Below are 23867 nucleotides of genomic sequence, written 5' to 3'. Positions count from 1 at the left end.
CTGTTTTCCGTCGCACGACATAACTTGATGCATATAATTCCTAAAATTCACTCGATCCATGATAACCGTTTTCCAATTTCTTGGATGTTGATCAGATCTTATCAGATAAATATACGATGGCAAAATCCTGTTTTTTTAATAATAAATAAATAAATTTATTATTTCAAGATAGAATTGAAATATTTATTTTCCAGGAATGAAAAAACGGAGCTTAAAATAAAAATCGTTATTAAAATAATTATGTCTCAACATGAAAGACATGATTTCGACTTTGGTTTAGTTAAGATTTGTAATAATGCTTTTTTAAAAAATTGCAAAAAGTCCAATATTTGATAAAAACGCGGTGAATCCGTGCACCCATAGTGAAAAATCATGTATATAACACAAATTTTCATTTGAATTTATAAAAGTATTTATTCTTTACCTTCAACATGCAAAAAAATTGATTTTGGATGAATGGCGGTGAATCCGTGCACCCATGGTAAATTGCTCTACTTATTTAAAAAATATGCTTCAAAACCTACAATATCAGGTATAATTTATAGGCATCGGGTTGAAAAACTTCAGAGCGATGGATGCTAGAAAACATCTACTAAAACAAAACTGAAGTGAAACCGTGCACCCATGGTCAATAACCATAGCCATCTAACATGTTTTTATTATTAGATTGATAATGTGTTTCAATTTTTTGATAATTATTTGACATATTCATTTTATGACATACACGCATTCGTCAACTATGCCAAACTGAGGTGATTCCGGGCACCCATGGTGAAAAAATATTTCAATTTTATAACAAAAATGTTATCGAATTAATAACAAAATAATTTCAAAAGAAAAAATTTAAAAATATTTTGATAGAAAAAATTTCCCCTTTACCAGTCATTTTGACTGGTCACGGTCCGAATAGGTATATTCAATTTGCCGGTCCTTCTAGTGTTAAGGTGAAAAAATGACTTTTTGAAAGTTTCAGGTCATTTGACAGAAGCACAAGCTGGCGCAAAGGACTTGAAATTTGTATGGAGATTTTCGGTAAAATGTATGAAAAACCGACATGCTTTCACTCTTGGTGTTATAGAATATGTTACCAGTATGCTAGAAAGCTCAGAATTTCAGGATTTGTAGTTCAAACAATGGCAAACAAATTTGTAGAAGATTAAGATGCGATACGAGTTGACTGTGATGAGTTACCCGCAATTTTATTTGTGATTTTTTTGCATTTCTTTGATATATCGTGAACGGAGTATTGGCTAATAATCGCACTAACTTGATTGAATCGTCACACTATGAGAATAACAAATACAAAGTTTGTGACCTTTTTTCAATTTTTTGCAGATATTTGTTATAAAATAAGCTACAACTTTGCCTAGGACACAAACTTTCTATCTTTTATTCTCATTGTGTGATAATGCGATCAAGTTAGTACTTATAATCCACCTATACACCGTTCACGATATATCGATGAAACGCGAAAAAAATCACACATTCAATTGCAAATAACTCATCACAGTCAACTCGTATTGCGTCATCATCTTCTACAAACTTGTTTGCCATTGTTGGAACTACAATTCCTGAAATTCTGAGCTTTCTAGCATATTGGTTACATATTTTAGAACACAAAGTGTGCAAGAATGTCGATTTTTCATACATTTTATCGAAAATCTCCATACAAATTTCAAGTCCTTTGCGCCAGCGCGTGCTTCTTCCAAATGGCCTGGAACTTTCGGGAAGTCACTTTTTCACTTAAATGCACTAAACTAAGGGGTGCCGCGATGAAAAAAAGGTTGTAAAAATCATCCCATACAAATTTTGGCCAGTCTACTGTTCAATATATATGTAACTTTCTTAAAGACATAAGCACAGTTTTAACAAGAATCATTCTAAGGATTTGTTATTTATACTTATATTTGTTACCTACTCACTAGACTAGTTCACTTTTCGGCTTTTTTCGCTGATCGCAACGCCACTTACAGGGTTTGATCCTCATTCATTTTCAAGTACTCTGGCCAAATTTGAGCTCATTTGAGTAAGTTTCCGGCGTGCGCTAGGAGTTTTATTGAAAATAGTCCATTTTTCTGGAAAATTTTCGTAGATGTGTTCCTAGCAAGCTGTTGTGAATATAAAATGGTAATTTTATAGTGCTCGGTGATTGGTTTGACAGGCATTCGTATGGACCTGATTTAGATAATTGACTAAATCAAACCGAAAAAATTTAAAAATTCATAAACTACCAACTTTTACAGAAAATTTACTTACAAGATGGGAGCTTAAAATCAGTAGTAAATAGAAAAAAAAATATTTTCGATATAAAATTTTCATAAAAAGATAGCCTTATTTAAAACCTTTAATTTGATGTACAACACTTAATGATCGCAAGAGTGCTAGCAAAGTTATTCAAATATCTTTGCAACAAATTTGATTTGATAAAATATTTTTCATTCAAGTTTGCTCCACACCAACTTGTGCACAAGAAAGGATATTTTATTCAATCAAGTCCCCCATGACGGGGGCAGGAGTTAAAAAAAGCGGGCGCTTTGATCAACTTGTAAGCAAGTCCTCTTGATGCCACGTTTCGCAGGTTGCATGATACTAAAACTTGAATGGAGACAACATTATGATTCAAAGAATGTGATGTGAATGTTTGAACATCTTTGCTTGTACTGTTGCGATAATTAAGTGTTATACATCAAATTAAAGGTTATAAATAAGGCTATCTTTTTATGAAAATTTTATATCGAAAATATTTTTTTTCTTTTTACTACTGATTTTAAGCTCTCAACTTGTAAGTAAATTTTCTGTAAAAGTTGGTAGTTTATGAATTTTTAAATTTTTTCGGTTTGATTTACTCAATTATCTAAAACAGGTCCATACGAATGCTTATCATACCAATCACCGAGCACTATAAAATTACCATTTTATATTAACAACAGCTTGCTAGAACACACCTACGGAAATTTTCCAGAAAAATTGACTTTTTTCAATAAAACTTCTAGCGCACGCTGGAAACTTACTCAAATGAGCTCAAATTCGGCCAGAGTTCTTGAAAATGAATGAGGATCAAACCCTGTAAGTGGCGTTGTGATCAGCGAAAAAAGCCGAAAAGTGAACTAGTCTACTACTCACTGCTTCATGATTTAAGCAGATCCATTTAACATTTGAGCGTTTTTTTTTTGTTTTCCAGCCCTGGGTAAATATACTAAAATTTATGATTTTTGTTTTATTTCACAGAACTATGATGGAATACGTTTAATTAATCTGTATTTCAAAGAAATAATCGACAAATCAATATTTTTCAAAACCTACTTTCAAAAAGAATGCATTTCGCAAGAATTTTTTTTTGTAATCAACGTGACTTTCTAGAATATGCTCTTTTAAAACCTTTTGATTGTTACATACATTCTTAATTCAAAATGAGATTTAAAAAAAACATTTATTAAGGAGTTTCAACGATATATAAAAAGGTTCAAATAGTTTCCTTAGAAAATTATTGTTTTGTCTAAAGCGGTGGTAATAGCACTGATGAATAATATTCCTCTCCACTTCATTTTGGAAATCTCATCGAGTTTTCCCATGAACAAAAAAAGTATTATTTTGAAATCTTTGTCTTTATCAACGTGAGGCGATCATTTGTAATTCAAATTATTTAGTATTTCTATTATTTTCTGTGCGTATTTGAGATTTTTTTCCCCACAATAATTTAAGCTCTAATAATAAAATGTGTTTTTTGCACTTGAACCTCCGTATAAGATCATTGAAATATTGAAAAAAATTACCGAAATCTCAGTAAAATCTATAGTTTTATCTTTTTTTTTCTTGTTTTGTCAAAGAATCTAAATAACAGTTTCCATTCTTGGATCAGGATTTTTTAAATTGTTTCAATAGATTTTATCAATAATGTTTAAATGTTAAAATTTATGGAAATCTTATGACAATGGTAATTTGAATTGTTATTTTTCTAGTAAATGACTAAATCAGTAATTATAACTTTATAAACTTTATAAAGTTATCTTATTACTAATTAATGATGATAAGTTTAAGACCTTCAGGATTTTTAACTCTTTTGTAGTTAGGTTGATTCCCAAGTAACCAAAAGTCTCATAAATACTTAATCCTGTGCATTAAAAGTTCACATTTGGCTGAGTAAAAGGTCTTCGAGAGAATTGAATATAAGTGCTTGAATCGGACTTCTGAACGAACATAAAAAGTCTAAAAAGTAGCATAGATCATTTTTGTGCGTTCCTTTAAAAATCCAGGATTCAATTTGGACTATCGTGCTTCGTTACGAACTTCTTACGAATTTTTTGGTTCCATGAAGAACTTCTTACGAACTTTTCGGTTCCATGCAGAACTTGTTACGAACGTTTTGGTTCCATGAGGAACTTCTTAAGAACTTCAATGCAAACGTATAAATTATTTACAAAAAATTAAAGAATTGTTTGTTTTACTGTCTCCGTCGGCGATCGGAACAAACATGATGTTAGGAAAAGAACATTGAAATGGAAAAGTCCAGTTTCATAAGTAAATGATACTAAGGGAATACTTTGCTTAATCCAATATAAGTTTCTGCATCAGCTTTCCACAAATTCTATACTTTTGGAACATTAATAATCCATAGTTTAGTTTTTGAGCCAAACAAACAAAAAAATCAAATTTTTATTCAAATTTTGTTTTCAATGATAGTATATATTCACACCGAATCATATTTTCTCATTTACATTGCTATATTTCTAAATTTTCCTTTATTTTCTTCATGGCGGAGCAGCTGTAACAGAAGAAGCGGAGCAGCCTAAAGCAAGGTCTCCACTGGTTTGTACCGGGAGAAGCTTCTTGCACGAGAAGCACTCAAATGAGAAAAACTGAAAACTGTGCGCCTTCTGAATTTTTTTCAGGCCCATTTTAAAGAACTGTTTTTTTTTTATTTCACCCAACAAGAATCTAAAATTAAAAATTATCGTTAGTGGCACAGAACAAATAAAACTCATTTTAAAAAATCATACTCGTTTACGAGCTCAATTTGTCTTTCCATTTGCTGTTGCAGAAATTTTTCAACTTGAAAGAGATCTCGCAGCACTTCAAATAGAAAATAGAAACTTGTAATCCAACCGTATGGGGTTCTTCTTTTTTAAACTAGAACTTGATAGAAAAAAGTAAGGCATACATTTCACAAAAAGCTAATTCAAACATTTAAAAACTTACGTTTTATCATGAACCATGCGAGTCCGCTTTGAGAATAAAGGATGCATAATTTGATGGATGCAAATGTTTACATTTTAAATCCTAAGCCTACTCGGAAAAGGTGATAAACCTGAGTTAACTTTAAATAGAAGTTTTAGATAACATCAATCAAAGCATTGGCTATGGTACAGAGGTAGCGTGTTGAGTTTTCACCAAAAACGTCCAGGTTCAAATCTTTATGAAAATTGTTCAAGTAAGTATAAAATTCATTAAGAGTAACGAGAAAAGTATAATAAAAATTAAATGAATAGAATTTCAATGAAAGAGTGGTAAAGTAAATACCTACCATTCTTTTTGAAAAAAAATCCTTTTTTTTTAAGTCTCATGCGATGGCTGAATAGCCTTCTACTCAGCTTCGATTATGGAACTTTAAAGTATCGATAAGAACTTAAATTTTAAGCTGAGTAGAATGCTATACAGCCCTAAAACAGGGCTGAGTAAGCTTCAAAGAGACCGTTCTATGGAACTTTTGGTTACTTGGGATTGGTTTGAAATTTAATTCGTGGAACAACCTTCACGATAGCATTAATGTATTTCGACAACAAAACGATTCGAACCGGTAGGAGTACATTCCTCGATCCAATTTGTCCGCGCTTTATCAACCCCAATTGCATCTATTAGTCATCGGCAATTTGGTGGTGGTCCGGTTTCATGCCAGCCATTCAGTGTTAGTTGGGCCTAATCGTTGAACGAACTGAACAACAGCCCCTGGGTATGGATGGACATTTCTTAATCGCCTCTTTGGGAACTTTTAATGAACCGTTAAATTCTCTCCGCTCTTCAGTTCATGGCTCGTTAGGCAGCAGGCAGCCCACAAGTGGCGTTCGGAATCGATCGATGCCATTGCATTGGTGGAACCTCTTCCAAAACTAATACTTACCTTGTTAAGAGTTAAGACGGCTTCATGTCTAGGAAGCCTCCAAGTAGGGTCTGTGGAGCGGGCAACACCCAGCCCTCAGCATCGTACTAAAGTCAGAGCAGCGAGCATTACAACCCTATCGAATCTTGTTGAAGTTAGAGTGACCAGAGTGCTCTCTCGTATCAGTCTTCTCAACTGACTCGGAGTCGAAAGACCAATTTTTGCGTGAGGAAGCAATCTTTTCGAATGAGTCTAGTTGTCGTTTTTCCCCTACCTTGCTGCTGAGCTGCCTCGATCATGTGGAAGTAATTAAGCCAGCTGAGCCGCGCAAAAGTTAGAGCTTAGCTTAGAGCAGCATGTGCCTTTCACTTCCGAAGTGTCGTTGGTTTGTGGAAGGATGGGTTCGGGGTGGTTTAAGTATTTGTTCCCCGCCTTTCGCTGACATTTTTTTTCGTCAATTAAAAACGACTATCGTTACATCGGATCGTGACGAAAGGTCCGTAATTAAATGTACTTACACAAACAATAAAATTTTCATCCTAATCTATTTGTTACTTCCCTGAGAGTTTGAACGTATCTGATGGGTTAAAAATGTGTTGAAACTTTGAAAATTTCGTGTGAATTTTTAGATATTCAGAGACAGTATCTTTCCAAGCAACACATTGACGATTTTTCTAGAAGTCTATCTAACTGACACCCTCTGATACCTAAGTTGTTCGAACTGAAAATGTGAAATAAAAAAACTACAACGAATTCATCAATCGAAGCGCTGCGGCTTTTTTGTTCGACTTCATTAATCGTAACAGGTGATTATGTTGCGAATCGTGTTCATAATTTTAAAGGGTCAGTGTGCTAGCAAGAAAGCATTTGTTAGTGACACAAACAAACAAAAACAACAACAAACACAAGCCGCGGGCCAATTTCGTAATTACCGGCGATTCGAGTTTTGCGGCCCACTTGTTGCCTTCTTGTTGGCTTCTTTGGTAGTTATATTTATCAAAACTTCCTCATTTTTTTTCTTCGGTTTTCTTATAAATCGCTAACACCAATCTAAGAAGGAGGGTCTCGGGAGGGGTGCCGAGTGAAAGCAGATAGAACTGCTGTGGAACATTTCCAAAGCCGAAGCCGAGGTATGCTACGCTACGCGCCGTTCATTGATTGGGCGCCGGGTGACGAACGAAGGCGTCTCGCTGATTATAAGTAGCGGTATACATTCGTCGTCGTTACGGCACCAGCCAATGCCAGCAATATAGTAATAGAAAAACAATAATGCTTATCCATGCAAACAAGTCCACCTGTGGCAGGTACATATGCAGGCGCAGGCCTTCGTTATCCACATTCAGCCAAGAAAGCACGAGTTTACGTTTGCATACTCTGGTGCTCTCTGTTATGACGGATTTAGCACGTAATCGTTGGCGTGAGTGCGTTTTTTTCCATTTTTTTATTTTATTTAAAGATGAGTTTTCCTCAAATTATCAGTTTGACTAATTATCGGAATCATCTTTAAAAAAAAAGTTTAGCGGATTTTCGCTATCTATGTTCTTGAAAGGTAATTCTTCCTGCAGCGAAATGACTCTGCTTTTTTGCCCATACCATATCTTTTATATCTGGGTATAACCAAAGCGATTATTTAACCTCTTTTGTTTGTTTAAGTTTTTTTTAAGTTCTATGAGAAAAAATCGTACAATCTATAATAACTGAAATTTAGATAATTGTACTTTACCCTTGCACCTTTGATGATTACTTGAAGCTCTTAGAACCAGAGAGACAACATTGCCTGGCAGCCAATTTTGAAAAACCACGCATAAAAGTTTCTGAGTTGAAATTAGCAAAAAGTTTGAAGACAAAACTCTGATAACTGAAATTTGCACCAAATGAAGAACTACCCAATTAACACACAAAACTCCGATTGGTTTTATAAATTTCATACGATTGTTTATAAACGATGTATAACACCTTTTATTGATTTGTAAAGCATTTAATGAAAACCATTTAGCAACAAGTCTCCAAAACATCAACAAGCGTATTGTATATAAAACTTATATAGCCACATTAAAATTTTCTGATATAATGTTTATTTGGCACTTTGAGTAGCCTATTAAACATTTTAAATTAGAAAAAAATAAACGATGTGAAAATGTATATGAATACCTTCCTTTGAACCCCTTTCGATTTTTAAAATCCCTTTTAAACTATTTTTTAGTATTCGTGTTCTTTTTTTTTAATATGTCTTTATTTGTATCAATTCATCATTACATTTATATTACATTGTTACATAAAACTAGGTGTTCAGCTCAATAATGAAATGTTGAGAGCCCTATAGATTACTAATCACTAAAATTTATTTATTCGACTTCAATTTGTTGAACACAATTAAGTATTTAAATGAATGAGAACATTCTGTAATGTCAAAAAAAATGATAATAAACCTAAACCTAAAAACTATCCTCAAATAAAACTAATTGTAGAAAAAGCGAATCTCGGCGAAGAGATTGAATATCTTCAAAGTGGTTTTTAAAAGTAAGATTTCGATCAAATGTGAGACCCAAGTATTTCACATGATCAGACCATTCTAATGAAACCCCATTAAAGCTTATTTAGTTACTAAACCTTTGTGCCAAACACTGTCAAAAGATTGAATAAAACGCGGCATGACGAATGGCGGTTTGGTCGATTTGGCGGTTTACCAACTGGCAAATGGTCCTGTTTGGCAATGTTATATTTTGCGGTATGAGTCTTTCCCCGGTTTGTCTTTTTGGCGATATACAACATTTCGCGGTAAGATATTTGCTTAGAAATATACTGAGCAAATGTTGTACCCAAATCTTTTTTCTGGTTTCGAGACGTAAAGCGTACATACATCATTCTAGTTCGAGCGCGCAGCGTGAGGAAGCGGCCTCTTAGCTCTAATCTATGTTTCTAAGATGGTCCCGTTTTTTCTAGGTCTACTGAAAAAATAGGAAGGCCCCGTGTATCTAGGTTTACCCATAGCTAGGGACAATCCCCTAGTCCGTTCGGCAACGCGAAGCGTAAGGACCATACTTAACCCTAGTTTGAACGCGCAGCGTGAGGAGGCGACCTCTTAGTATTGAACTACGTTTCTGAGACAGCCCCGTTTTTCTAGGTCTACTGAAAACCTAGGAAGGTCCCGTGTTTCTAGATTTACCCAAAGCTAGAGACATCCTCGTAAGGACATCCTCGTAATTATGATCCATGTTTCTAGGCCGGATTTTTGAACATTTGAAACAGACCGCGAAGTGACTCAGTTGCCAACTATCCATACTGCCAAATAGTCTTATTCGCAAATTAGGAGACCGCGTAATGTTACAAACCGCTGAAAGGCAAACCGCCAAAAGGGTCATATGCCAAATGAGAAACCGTCAAGTGTTACAAACCGCCAAATGGTGAACCGCCAAATAGGTTCATACGCGAAATGTCATACTGCAAAAACGAATACCGCGAAATGGTTTACCGGGAACTGTGATACAATCGATTTTTTAGACCTTTTATCAGGAAATTATTGGATAAATATAAGTCATTGGATACCCAAGTAACCAAAAGTCTCATAAATACTTAATCCTGTGCATTAAAAGTTCACATTTGGCTGAGTAAAAGGTCTTCGAGAGAATTGAATATAAGAGCTTGAATCGGACTTCTGAACGAACATAAAAAGTCTAAAAAAGTAGCATAGATCATTTTTGTGCGTTCCAAGTACCTTTAAAAATCCAGGATTCAATTTGGACTATCGTGCTTCGTTACGAACTTCTTACGAATTTTTTGGTTCCATGAAGAACTTCTTACGAACTTTTCAGTTCCATGCAGAACTTGTTACGAACGTTTTGGTTCCATGAGGAACTTCTTAAGAACTTCAATGCAAACGTATAAATTATTAACAAAAAATAAAAGAATGGTTTGTTTTACTGTCTCCGTCGGCGATTGGAACAAAAATGATGTTAGGAAAAGAACATTGAAATGGAAAAGTCCAGGTTCATAAGTAAATGATACTAAGCGAATACTTTACTAAATCCAAAATAAGTTTCTGCACCAGCTTTCCACAAATTCTGTACTTTTGGAACATTAATAATCCATAGTTTAGTTTTTGAGCCAAACAAACAAAAAAATCAAATTATTATTCAAATTTTGTTTTCAATGATAGTATATATTCACACCGAATCATATTTTCTCATTTACATTGCTATGTTTCTAAATTTTCCTTTATTTTCTTCATGGCGGGAAGCTGTAACAGAAGAAGCGGAGCAGCCTAAAGCAAGGTCTCCACTGGTTTGTACCGGGAGAAGCTTATTCTTGCACGAGAAGCACTCAAATGAGAAAAACTGAAAACTGTGCGCCTTCTGAATTTTTTCAGGCCCATTTTGAAGAACTGTTTTTTTTATTTCACCCAACAAGAATCTAAAATTAAAAATTATCGTTAGTGGCACAGAACAAATAAAACTCATTTTAAAAAATCATACTCGTTTACGAGCTCAATTTGGCTTTCCATTTGCTGTTGCAGAAATTTTTCAACTTGAAAGAGATCTCGCAGCACTTCATTATCGGATTGTTGAAAATAGAAACTTGTAATCCAACCGTATGGGGTTCTTCTTTTTTAAACTAGAACTTGAAAGAAAAAAGTAAGGCATACATTTCACAAAAAGCTAAATCAAACATTTAAAAACTTACGTTTTATCATGAACCATGCGAGTCCGCTTTGAGAATAAAGGATGCATAATTTGATGGATGCAAATGTTTACATTGTAAATCCCAAGCCTACTCGGAAAAGGTGATAAACCTGAGTTAACTTTAAATAGAAGTTTTAGATAACATCAATCAAAGCATTGGCTATGGCACAGAGGTAGCGTGTTGAGTTTTCACCAAAAAGGTCCAGGTTCAAATCTTCATGAAAATTGTTCAAGTAAGTATAAAATTCATTAAGAGTAACGAGAAAAGTATAATAAAAATTAAATGAATAGAATTTCAATGAAAGACTGGTAAAGTAAATACCTACCATTCTTTTTGAAAAAAATCCTTTTTTTTAAGTCTCATGCGATGGCTGAATAGCCTTCTACTCAGCTTCGATTATGGAACTTTAAAGTATCGATAAGAACTTAAATTTTAAGCTGAGTAGAATGCTATACAGCCCTAAAACAGGGCTGAGTAAGCTTCTAAGAGACCGTTATATGGAACTTTTGGTTACTTGGGTAATTATTAATAATTTCGTCCTTAACAATGATCAACTCAATTCAGAAAAAAATATATCTTTTTGGACTCCAGGGATCAAGTGAACCCACAACATCCATTTAGGAAAACTTTTTCTTATAAAATTCTTAAAAAATTAAGAGTTTACTATTGCTTTGTAAAAATGGCATTGTGAAGTTCATATTATATTTTAACGATCGAGCATATTAGAATTAATATTGTTATTATAATTTTTTCGCGTGGGAAACATTTTAAAGTGATGAGAAAGATCTTCAAGTCACACTTTTGCAGAATTTCAAACAAAGTACAATAACTAATTTTTTTTTTAAATAACAGATTTGTTGTTTTGTTTTATTTGGCAAGTTTTTTTCTTGAACATTTGATCTATAAAGGACATTTCAGTTTTGAAAAAAAAGCTGGGGAATCATGTATCCCCAGGGATCAAGTTTCCTATTCTCCCCTATATGAAATGAATGATAACTTCAGATATCAGAAAAGGGGTAGGCTTAAAGCGGCAAACAAACGGGAAAATTGTGCTTAGCCTTTTTTTTTCACAGATTTCATCATATACCTGAGAAACCTGAAAACCATAAAAGGATAAGAAAATAAATAAATATTTAGGACATAAAGCCGATCCACGTAGGGATTTTGAAGCATTGAAGCTTATAACCACATTGGGTGAAAATGACAGATTGTTATTTAGTTTAAATTCTTAGAATTAGAAACACTTATAACAGGATAGGCGAGAGAACCTTAAAGCTTCCTAGCAAACGAAAAACTGACATATATAAGCTGAAATGAATCATACATTATTGATTCACAACTACAAAATTCAGGAGATTTGAGTTTACAATGATCAGAAAATGTTCAAACCACGATGCTACAATGAAGGCAAATAAACAATTTTATAATGGCAAAGTTGGCATTTAGCCTATGCACATAGGGATTTTTTAATCATAATATTGGAAATAAGGGCTTTTTTAACTTGCTTTGTTAAATTCTGACATACATTAAAGAAATGTAGTCGGGCAAAAGATGGTCATGTACACACTAGGTGGAAGGTTAATATAGGTACAATAGTACCTCTGAATCATAGCCTAACCATAGATACAGGATATTCAGAAAACAAAGTGTTGTTTTTATAAATTTTTAATTAACTGACCAGTTAGCGCTCTGGTGAGACGACTACAATGAGTTTCTGTGACGCCAAATTTGAAACAAGCGATATTAACACTGCACGAAACTGTAGCAGTGGATTACAGAACCAGGATTGAGGTATGATAATATCAGAGTACGATATTAGAGGAGCTTTGACTCTTCTTAACACTATAACCATTCTAAAGCTAAGGGAACATGTGTCAATACAAGAGAAGTGACATATATTAGGTGAAACAGATATGACTGTCGAAATGCGATACAAGTTTTGATCAAAAGCTTGTTTAAAAGGGAATTTTAAGGCCTTTTGGCAACCTAAAGGAAAACAATTTTTGAACATTTTTTCCATGGAAACGATATTTATACTTCTTGAATGATTGAATAACCATGACGCAATTTTAAAAATTAAATATCTTTAAATGAAAGAACATTAACCTCCCCAAAATTCTGTAACCAATCCAAAGATAGAAGGGACTTAAAACTTGTCCATTATAAGGAAAATACACTAATTTTGCGCTTGATGTAACAGATATAACTGATCTAATTTGGATCATGTTCTTCTATGATTTCAAATCAACAGATAGCCAAAAGCAATGGGACCGTAAGCGATGCGTTTGCGATTCACATTTTATTAAACGGAGTTACTAGGAGAGCAAAAAGATTAGTTAAATGAAAAATAAAATCATATTCCAAATTGGCAAAACAAGAAATATGGAAGAATATAGCTTGTGCAAATGCATGTACTACATATGAACTATTGGCATACCCTTCTCGAGAGAAAATACGTACAAAAGTTCAAAAGTACTAGCAAGAACTTAAAACTGATTCAGATTCGAAACATTTTCTTCCAATGTTTTAAACTTGAAAAACTTCTGAAATCTGCATGCAACAATTGACCTTGACCTATTTCTCCCCTCCCCGATACAGCCTCATTGATTTCCAATACACAGAAATATGAGATAAACGTATCTGGGAAGTACTGGATAAGTCGCCTCGTACGACATGGACCAGTATCCCAGAGGAAGTATTCTTTAGGCCGCTGCCACAGAACATTTCAGTTTTGAAAAAAAGCTGAGAAATCATGTATCCCCAGGGATCAAGTTTCCCATTCTCCCCTATATGAAATTAATGATAATTTTATCTTTCAGCAAAATATGGCATTATTTATGACACCTAGAAAGCTTTGGAAGGGTTTTCTGATTGTAAGAATAATTTTTTAGAGTAGCCAGGTCGTAAATCAGATCTGAATCCAATTTAAAATCATAGGAATATCCTTGCCAGACGTGTCCAAATGATGGCAAGAAGTTTGGATCAGTCCATGAGCTGCAAACATAACATTCCAATGGACGAAACCGAATATTTTAATCTTTTTAGTAATAGGTACACCAGCTAGTTATTCTTATGAAAAGTTTTAGATTTTTTAATCTTTAATCTCGATATGTTCAAAGTAAAACAAAAAATGTGCTTGTAGAAATTTTCACTCCAAAAATGAATTTTCTTATATTTTACTTGTCAATTGAGATAGATTCAAGTTGGTCTCTGGTAAAAAAAAGTGTAATTTTGAAAGAACTACCAAATGGTTTTTTTTTATTTGTGTTATTTTATTCTAGATGATGATACCCATAAAAATGTGTGGGCACTTATAAGAATTCGCCGCTGTACTGATAAAATATTAAAAACAACGGATAAAACAATCATAATTCAGCGTGTGGAAACGAGAGGAAAAGACATCCCAAGCAATCAAAAGTCACATAATCCCTTGAATGAGGGCTTTGGAAGTTACATATTGGCTGAAAAAGAAGAACCTATAAATAATAATAATACCAAAAAAATCGCAATAAACAAGTTAATTGATAACAACTTTATATCTTTATAATAAATCATGTTCAATTATACTGACAAAGTACATGTGATGTCGTGAAAGAAATTGATAAATAAAAATTAGGAGTTGCAATTTTGCTATAAATACTGAAAGCACAAAGCAATACAAATTTTATTAAAAATTAAGCTCAAAAGTTGCTGTTTCGAATCATTTGTCGAATTTTTTAAAGATAAACTCAAATATCGATCATTATATTGATTAATATCTTAAAAAAATAAATGAAGAGTTTATACATTTTCAATCGCAGGTAGAAGCACTTTATGATTGAAAATTTAGATTCGAAGGCTTATGTTTTCCGAGCAACAAAACTCAGAACTAAAAACAAAGAAAAAACTTTTTTTTAATGTTCTAAAAATTTAAAACTGCTCTAAAAAATTTAGCGAATTTATTTGAAACTTAAAACAAAATGGATAAGACAAGTTCTTAAACATTTAAGAAGGATTTTTTTTTTCAATAAACTTCAATTGAAAAAACTTGATTTCCTTTATTCAATTTGTTTTTATTTTAAGTTTTTTTTTTCAAAAAAGTGCAGGAATTTTTTAAATGATTTTAATTTATTTGCAAGAGTTATTTCAAAAACAAAAGCGGTTAGAAAAATTGCTATTAAGATTCAGGGCACTATAATTAGTCTACTCTTTTCTATTGTATTTTTATTTATTTAAAGAGGAATTTAACCTTTGTGGTTATTCACCCTCTGTATCGAGAAATTTGTTACATTTAAATTTTTTAAGCTCAATTTTGATATTAAATTAGCACTTTGTAAAAATTTTACTAGCCTTTCTTCATTGGGCTCAAATAAGTCAATATGAGCTTTCCATTGTTTGCACCTCGGTAAAATGTAAATTTTATGGCCTAGTGTAATTTTTCAAACCCTTTTTAGGGGGAAGTTGTCTACTACCGGACACTTAAGGTTTTTAAGCAATAACTTCAAAAATAAGTTTTTGTAAATATTGGTTCCTCTACTGATTTGAAGAGTATCAATATTATGATCACTAAACAGTATTAGAAAAAAATTAATTTACAACATATTCATGTGGTAAGAGAAATCATTTTATGTTAGTTTTCACTCATTTCCAAAAGTGTTGTCTATGGCCGGACACTACGAATTTCATCACCAAAGTTGTCTGTCACCAATGGCTCATAAACGTAGCAAAATGACTGAAATCACTTGCTTAGGTCTTGTGAGTAAGTACTTTCCAATACTGAACATTCTATGAAGCCATTTATAAAAGTGTTTTTGACAAACCAGAATGTAATGCTCGCTTGTTCGCTGTGGATTGGAGTACAATATTCAAGTCTGGGCACCAACCACGATCGGAGGATTGAAGCTACTCGAGTCAGTTCAAAAGCGATTCCTGAGATACGCACTGCCTAACCTACCATGGAACGAACCTCAACGCCTACCACATTACCATGCTCGATGTGGAATTTTAAACATTCGTCGTCTGTTTATATTCGACGTCATATCCGGTAATATTGATAGTGCTAGCCTCGTGGAAATGATACCGTTTCATGTACCTTCTCGTTCCTTACGGGGTTTTGAGCCTCTGAGATTGAACAACTATGGTAGGAACGAATTTTATAACCCGTTTGACATATCTTGTAAATTGTTCAACCAAGTGTATGTATATTTTGATTTCAATGTAAGTTAAGATAGTTTTAAGATAAGATTAAGTAATCAGTCTGTATGACATTAAATTGCCGTAGACAGTGACCAATAAATAAATAACATTTCTTTCGAAAAAACTAGAGTAAAATTGTCTATGACCGGACAGCAAAATTTAAATATAATCTGAGGACCAAAATAGTTTGGTTATTGAATCCGTATCTTCAGCTAACCAATTGAGGGTGCTATAGAGATGAAAAAATGAAAGTTTCAAGTTGAAATCATTTATAATTTTGAATATTTTCTTGTCCGGTCATAGAGAACAATATGGTGTCCGGTCATAGAGAAATCGCACTTTTTTTTATTTTCCTAATATTTTGTTTGAACTTCCGTTTTGTTATCTTACATCTACTGAAGTCGAAAGATAACCAACCAACGATGACGTTGATGTGCAATTCACATTTGACAAGCCGTAAAAACTGATCACAATATAAATGTAAAGTTTAGGCGATCCTCGTCGAACTACTTGGCGAAAGCTTTCGATGTCTATAATTTGTTTAACTTTTCAGATTGGATTACCATATTTCTAATACCATATCAGGCTACTATTTACTTTATTTTCATGGTGTTAAAACATTATAAGGATATATCGTTTTCGAAAAATTTAAGTTGTCCGGCCATAGGAGGTGTCCGGTCATAGACGACTTCCCCCTAAATGTGATACTTGGCGAAAATATGGAATTTTGCTTTTTAAGTTCTTTTGAAGCTAGCCTTAAATTTCTTAAAAAACGTATGCTCTGTGTCTATGCTTAAATGAAACCGCCCCAATCTCTTTTGCAAATTCCAAAATTCTAACCTTTGAAAAAAAAAAATAAATAAAAATTTCAAAAAAAAAAACAGTAAGCGATGACAAATTTTAGGATCATGCTACTTGATGCAAACTTGAACTAAATTTACGATATTAGTTCGAAATTAAGCTTTAAAAAAACTGAAATATCAATCATGTTGATCAATACACTGAGAAAATAAAGAATTTTTTGCAGATTTTTTGAGTGGAAATCAGAAACTTGTTTTTTTTAACAGGAAATATTTTTCATAAAGAATCAATTTCATAATGAAAATCCTGTGGGTAGTTTAAAAAATATAATTTGGAATACTTTGCATAAAATAAAACATAGAAAATTAAAAAAAAAATTCTACTTTATATCTTTGATTTTCAGCTGAACTGCGTGAAATTCTGATTACAAAAAATCTTTAAATGGACAAGCAAATTTTTACGTTCATATTCTCTTTAATTCCTTCACAATTTTATGTTGATTGAAAAACTCATTCACAAGTCAAATCTTGTCCTGAATTTTAAATCTGAATTCTGAACCTAAATTCAAAAATTTATCTGTTTCCGAGTTTCCTTACGATTTCTGAAATGTACAAAAAATTCGATTTTCGAATCTTAATTCCAGAACCGAATTTCATGAGTCAAGTTTAAGAGCCATCATTCATGAATCTTTTATTAAAATTCTGTATCGCTGGTTTAATCTTAATTCATTTTTTAACTATTTATTTTAATTCTTATTGCGAAACAGAATTTACATGTTAATTTTAAATGATAAATCTGAATTGGATAATTCAATTTTGGATCGCTACTTGGACGCTATAAATGTTTAAATTTTGTTTAAGAATAAAGTTTGAGAACTTGAAATTAAAATGTAAAACAAAATTCTTCTTTTTTCACATTCGGAAAACTATTATCAAAATATTGAAAATGCAAATGATTTTTGAAAAACATGATTCAAATTTGATATGAAATGCAAACCCGAATTTGAATCAGGATTTCAAAGCAGCCTTTCATTCCTAATTTCTTATGATTCTTCGAACTAAAAATAAAGAATCCTAAATTTGATACAGAGTCAGAAATACGAAAATATGTAGAAATACAAGTTTGGTTATGATGGGAATATGAAACCAAAACCTCCAAAATGGATTTAATTCAAAATTTCTATGATAAGTTTTCAAGATTGTCCAACAAATAATATAAATATGCCTGGATATTTATAATAAAATTTGGAAAAAAAATCCGGTCTAACCCGGTTGCCCGGATTTCATTGGAGTAGCCCTTATTTTGCCGGGTTTGTTCTCATTTTTAAATCAAACTTTAAAAAACAAATTGCAGACTATTCAAATATTACGTAACGCTTGAAGGGGAGGGGGGTATAGCAGTTTGAACGCTTTGTGGATTTTGTTTAGAAATTTGAGGACGAATGTGTTACGTAGGGGGGGGGGGGGGGGGTGGGTTAAAAATGCTCGAAAATTGCGTTACGTAATATTTGAACGGCCCCTTGAGTTGTAAATTATTTCTTATTTATGCGTCCAAAATTTTTGGAGCAAACTTCAAAAAAATAATCAGGAAAGGGTTTTTCAAGTTTTTTTTCATGATTTTTGATTAGCAATTCCTAAGTTTTGATCAAAATTGCCTGGATTTTGTTCGAAAATTTTTAAATCAAATATCCGGATTTTGCCGATTTTTAAATGAAACAGCCAAGATTTGTCCGGCCTGGATACAAGCTGAAAAAATTCTGACAAACTTATTCTATGCACAAGTGATAAAATTTTGAAAAACTGTAGCAAAATTTTGAACTTGGAATGGGTTTTTGAGGTTTTGGCATTAGTTTTAAGTCTAGAGTGTTTCTTGAATATATTTGCTCTATTATCATAATTTGATTATGGATTTAATATTTTGAGTGTTGAGTAGAACCTCGCTTGCTTTTTTGGATTCTCATGGCGGGGGGTTTAACCCCCAAAACCCCCCCGTTCCTACGGCCATGCTAGATACTAAAAAGATACTATGTTCTAAATCTTTGTGCTGCTAATTCTGATGACCATCGTTAGTAGTAAACACCTGTTACATGGCCTCCCACTTGTTGATGTATAAAATTAGTGTTCGATAAATTAATTTCTAAGAAATGATTGGTTTTAAACTTTTAACTTGTGAAGTTACGCTTTTTTCATAAAATCATGTTAATACTAAGTCTTAATCACCTTTTAAGATCAAGCTATTTTCCGTTACAACGGTGAAAATTTTACTTGGAAAAGTCTCCGAAGAGGGGAGGGGGGGAGCTAAACCCCTAAACCAATGGGTTTCTTCATCGCTTCCTATCAACATTGAAACGGTGAGGGGCAAAGAATCACGCAAGTAGTTCAGAAGTTGTTCACAAAACAAAAGCCCTGCTCTCATTTTCACTAACTATTCAATTTTCTTCTACACAAAGTGCTCAAGCTTTGATCTTTCAACCTATCAATGCTTTCATTTCAGTCTAAAAATTATTCTACTTTGAAATAGCTGACATAATTTCAACGTTGGTTTCCTCTCGCTTTTCAGGGTGACTACATATGGATCGAGCCCGTGTCCGGACGCGAATTCGATGTGGCCATCGGGGCCCGGGTCATCTCGGCCGAGGGGCGGCGCATCCAGGTGCGGGACGACGACGGCAACGAGATATGGCTCACGCCGGAGCGACGCATCAAGGCGATGCACGCCTCCTCGGTGCAGGGCGTCGAGGATATGATCTCCCTCGGGGATCTGCACGAGGCCGGTATCCTGCGCAACCTCCTGATCCGCTACAATGACAACCTGATCTATGTGAGTTGGTTTAAAGGTTTCAGTCCTGGAGTCAGTTTTGTAATGAGACATATTTTGTTTTTTAGACCTACACCGGATCCATCCTGGTGGCGGTGAATCCGTACCAGATTCTGCCGATCTACACCGCCGATCAGATCAAGTTGTACAAGGAGCGTAAAATTGGTGAACTACCTCCTCACATTTTTGCCATCGGAGATAACTCGTACGCCAATATGCGCCGTTATGGACTGGATCAGTGTATTGTTATTTCGGGTGAATCCGGAGCGGGGAAGACGGAGAGCACAAAGTTAATCCTGCAGTATCTGGCTGCCATCAGTGGGAAGCACTCGTGGATTGAGCAGCAGATTCTGGAGGCGAATCCCATTCTTGAGGCGTTCGGTAATGCTAAGACCGTACGGAATGACAACTCCTCTCGTTTCGGAAAGTACATTGATATTCACTTCAACAATGGAGGCGTTATCGAAGGAGCCAAAATTGAACAATATCTGCTGGAAAAGTCTCGAATAGTTTCTCAGAATGCCGAAGAGAGGAACTATCATATCTTCTATTGCTTGTTGGCTGGATTGTCTGTGGATGATAGGAAGAAGCTGAACTTAGGACAGGCTTCCGACTATCGGTATCTGACGGGTGGAGGATGTATCAAATGTGAGGGCCGTAACGATGCTGCTGAATTTGCTGATATTCGTTCGGCCATGAAAGTTCTTTGCTTTTCGGATAACGAAATCTGGGAGATTTTGAAGCTATTGGCGGCACTTTTGCACACAGGAAACATCAAGTATCGGGCCACCGTCATAGACAATCTGGATGCTACGGAAATTCCAGAGCACATCAATGTTGAAAGGGTGGCGAAATTGTTGGAAGTTCCTTTGCAGCCGTTTATCGATGCCCTTACAAGGAAAACTCTATTCGCCCATGGAGAAACGGTTGTATCGACGCTATCTCGGGATCAATCAATGGATGTTCGAGACGCTTTCGTGAAGGGCATCTACGGAAGATTGTTTGTGTTGATTGTGAAGAAAATCAACTCAGCTATCTACAAACCAAAATCCTCAACGAGAAGTGCTATCGGAGTATTGGATATTTTCGGGTTCGAAAACTTCGATCAAAATAGTTTTGAGCAGTTCTGCATAAATTTTGCCAACGAGAATTTGCAGCAGTTTTTCGTTCAGCACATTTTTAAGCTGGAACAGGAAGAGTACAACCACGAGAGCATCAACTGGCAGCATATAGAATTCGTAGATAATCAAGATGCGCTGGATTTGATCGCCATCAAGCAGCTTAACATCATGGCGTTGATTGACGAGGAATCCAAATTCCCTAAAGGCACGGACCAAACTATGTTGGCGAAGTTGCACAAAACTCACGGAACCCATCGTAACTACTTGAAGCCGAAGTCGGATATCAATACCAGCTTCGGGTTGAACCATTTTGCTGGTGTAGTCTTCTACGATACCCGAGGATTTTTGGAGAAGAATCGTGACACTTTCAGCGCTGATCTTCTACAGCTCATTTCGAGTTCAACTAATAAATTTTTGCAAACTGTTTTCGCCGAAGATATTGAAATGGGAGCTGAAACTAGGAAGCGAACGCCTACATTGTCCACTCAGTTCAAGAAGAGTTTGGACTCGCTCATGAAGACGCTCAGCCAGTGCCAACCATTCTTCATCCGGTGTATCAAACCAAACGAGCTCAAAAAGCCGATGATGTTCGATCGAGCTCTGTGTTGCCGACAGCTTCGTTACTCCGGTATGATGGAAACGATCCGCATTCGTCGAGCAGGTTATCCGATCCGACACAATTTCCGCGACTTCGTGGAACGCTATCGATTTCTCATCAATGGAATTCCTCCGGCTCACAGAACCGATTGCCGACATGCGACGTCTAAAATCTGCGCTACGGTTCTGGGCAGATCCGACTATCAGCTTGGTCACACCAAGGTCTTCCTGAAAGACGCCCATGACCTTTTCCTGGAACAGGAGCGGGATCGAGTGCTCACCCGAAAGATTCTTATCCTGCAACGATCGATTCGCGGATGGGTCTATCGGCGAAGATTCCTCCGAATGAAACAGGCAGCCATAACAATTCAGAAGTTCTGGAAGGGTTACGCGCAACGGCAACGCTACAAAAAGATGCGCATCGGCTACATGCGACTGCAGGCCCTAATCCGGTCGCGTGTTCTGAGCCATCGTTTCAGACATTTGCGTGGCCATATTGTGCGATTGCAGGCCAGAATCCGTGGCTATTTGGTTCGTCGCGAGTACGGTCATAAGATGTGGGCCGTCATTAAGATCCAATCGCATGTGCGAAGAATGATAGCGATGAATCGATATCAAAAGCTTAAACTCGAATACCGACGACATCACGAAGCGTTACGGTTGAGGCGTTTGGAGGAGGAAGAGCTCAAACACCAGGGCAATAAGCGTGCAAAGGAAATAGCCGAGCAGCATTACCGTGATCGGTTGAATGAAATCGAGCGAAAAGAAATGGAGCAAGAGATGGAAGAGCGCCGGCGCGTCGAGGTGAAGAAGAACATCATTAATGATGCCGCTAGAAAAGCAGACGAGCCGGTGGACGATAGCAAATTGGTCGAGGCGATGTTTGACTTTCTGCCGGATTCCAGCAGCGAAGCGCCGACTCCTCATGGTGGTCGTGAGACTTCCGTCTTCAATGATCTACCCGTAAACCAAGACAACCACGAAGATATTATTGGTCCGATTCACACCATTTCCGAGGACGAAGAAGATTTGTCGGAGTTCAAATTCCAAAAGTTTGCCGCCACATATTTCCAAGGAAACATCACTCATTACTATTCTCGAAAACCTTTAAAACATCCACTATTGCCACTGCACACTCAAGGCGATCAACTCGCGGCACAAGCACTCTGGATAACGATATTACGATTCACCGGGGACCTTCCCGAACCTCGATATCACACCATGGATCGTGACAATACCTCAGTCATGTCCAAGGTAACCGCGACGTTGGGACGCAATTTCATTAGGAGCAAAGAATTTCAGGAAGCACAAATGATGGGACTCGATCCGGAAGCTTTCCTCAAACAAAAACCTCGATCCATCCGGCACAAGCTCGTTTCCCTAACGCTGAAACGCAAAAACAAGCTAGGTGAAGACGTCCGCCGCAGATTGCAAGACGAAGAATACACCGCCGACAGCTACCAATCGTGGCTCGAATCTCGACCGACATCAAATCTAGAAAAGTTGCATTTTATCATAGGCCATGGTATTTTAAGGGCAGAACTTCGTGACGAAATATACTGTCAAATTTGCAAACAGCTCACCAACAACCCGTCCAAATCATCCCACGCCAGAGGCTGGATCCTGCTATCTCTCTGCGTAGGGTGTTTCGCTCCATCCGAAAAATTCGTCAACTACCTACGCTCCTTCATCCGGGAAGGACCTCCTGGATACGCTCCGTACTGCGAGGAGCGCCTCAAACGCACATTCAACAACGGAACTCGCAATCAACCTCCATCTTGGCTCGAACTTCAAGCAACCAAATCGAAAAAGCCTATCATGCTTCCTATCACCTTCATGGACGGCAACACCAAAACCTTGCTGGCAGATTCAGCAACAACTGCTCGGGAACTTTGCAATCAACTGTCTGACAAAATTACCCTTAAAGATCAATTCGGGTTCTCGCTGTACATCGCCTTGTTCGACAAAGTTTCCTCCCTGGGCAGCGGAGGTGACCACGTAATGGACGCTATCTCCCAGTGCGAACAGTACGCCAAGGAACAGGGCGCCCAGGAACGAAACGCCCCCTGGCGATTATTCTTCCGGAAGGAAATATTCGCACCATGGCACAATCCCATCGAAGATCAGGTCGCCACCAACTTGATCTATCAACAAGTCGTCCGCGGGGTGAAATTCGGTGAATACAGATGCGACAAGGAGGAAGATCTGGCGATGATCGCCGCCCAGCAGTACTACATCGAGTACAACACCGATATGTCGATGGATCGCTTATACACCCTGCTGCCGAACTTCATTCCCGATTACTGTTTGACGGGCATCGAGAAGGCAATCGATCGTTGGGCGGCGCTGGTGCTGCAGGCCTACAAGAAAAGTTACTACCTGAAGGATAAGGCACAAGCGTTGAAGGTGAAGGAGGACGTCGTTAGCTACGCCAAGTACAAGTGGCCGCTGCTGTTCTCGCGGTTCTATGAAGCTTATAGGTAAGTGATAGTGATAGCAAATTTTTGTAAGTAAGGACTGAACTCGGAAAAATGTAGATAACATTTTTCTGTGTGAACTTGCTTATGCACGGATGAAATATG

General features: G+C 35.9%; 1 protein-coding gene across 2 annotated transcripts in view; it reads left to right on the top strand.

Moving 5' to 3' along the window:
* LOC129745601 (myosin-VIIa) overlaps positions 1 to 23867 on the top strand; it is a 116844-nt gene that overhangs the window by 71121 nt on the left and 21856 nt on the right. For both annotated transcript variants that reach the window (XM_055738768.1, XM_055738767.1), the window contains 2 exons: positions 19310 to 19570; positions 19636 to 23765. In XM_055738768.1, coding sequence (XP_055594743.1) covers positions 19310 to 19570; positions 19636 to 23765 — 4391 coding nt within the window. The remainder of the gene's footprint in view (positions 1 to 19309; positions 19571 to 19635; positions 23766 to 23867) is intronic.

Source organism: Uranotaenia lowii, chromosome 2 (assembly GCF_029784155.1).
Source record: "Uranotaenia lowii strain MFRU-FL chromosome 2, ASM2978415v1, whole genome shotgun sequence".
NCBI lineage: Eukaryota > Metazoa > Arthropoda > Insecta > Diptera > Culicidae > Uranotaenia > Uranotaenia lowii.
The sequence above is the reverse complement of the archived record's forward strand: the minus strand, read 5'-3'. Positions and strand labels throughout refer to the sequence as shown.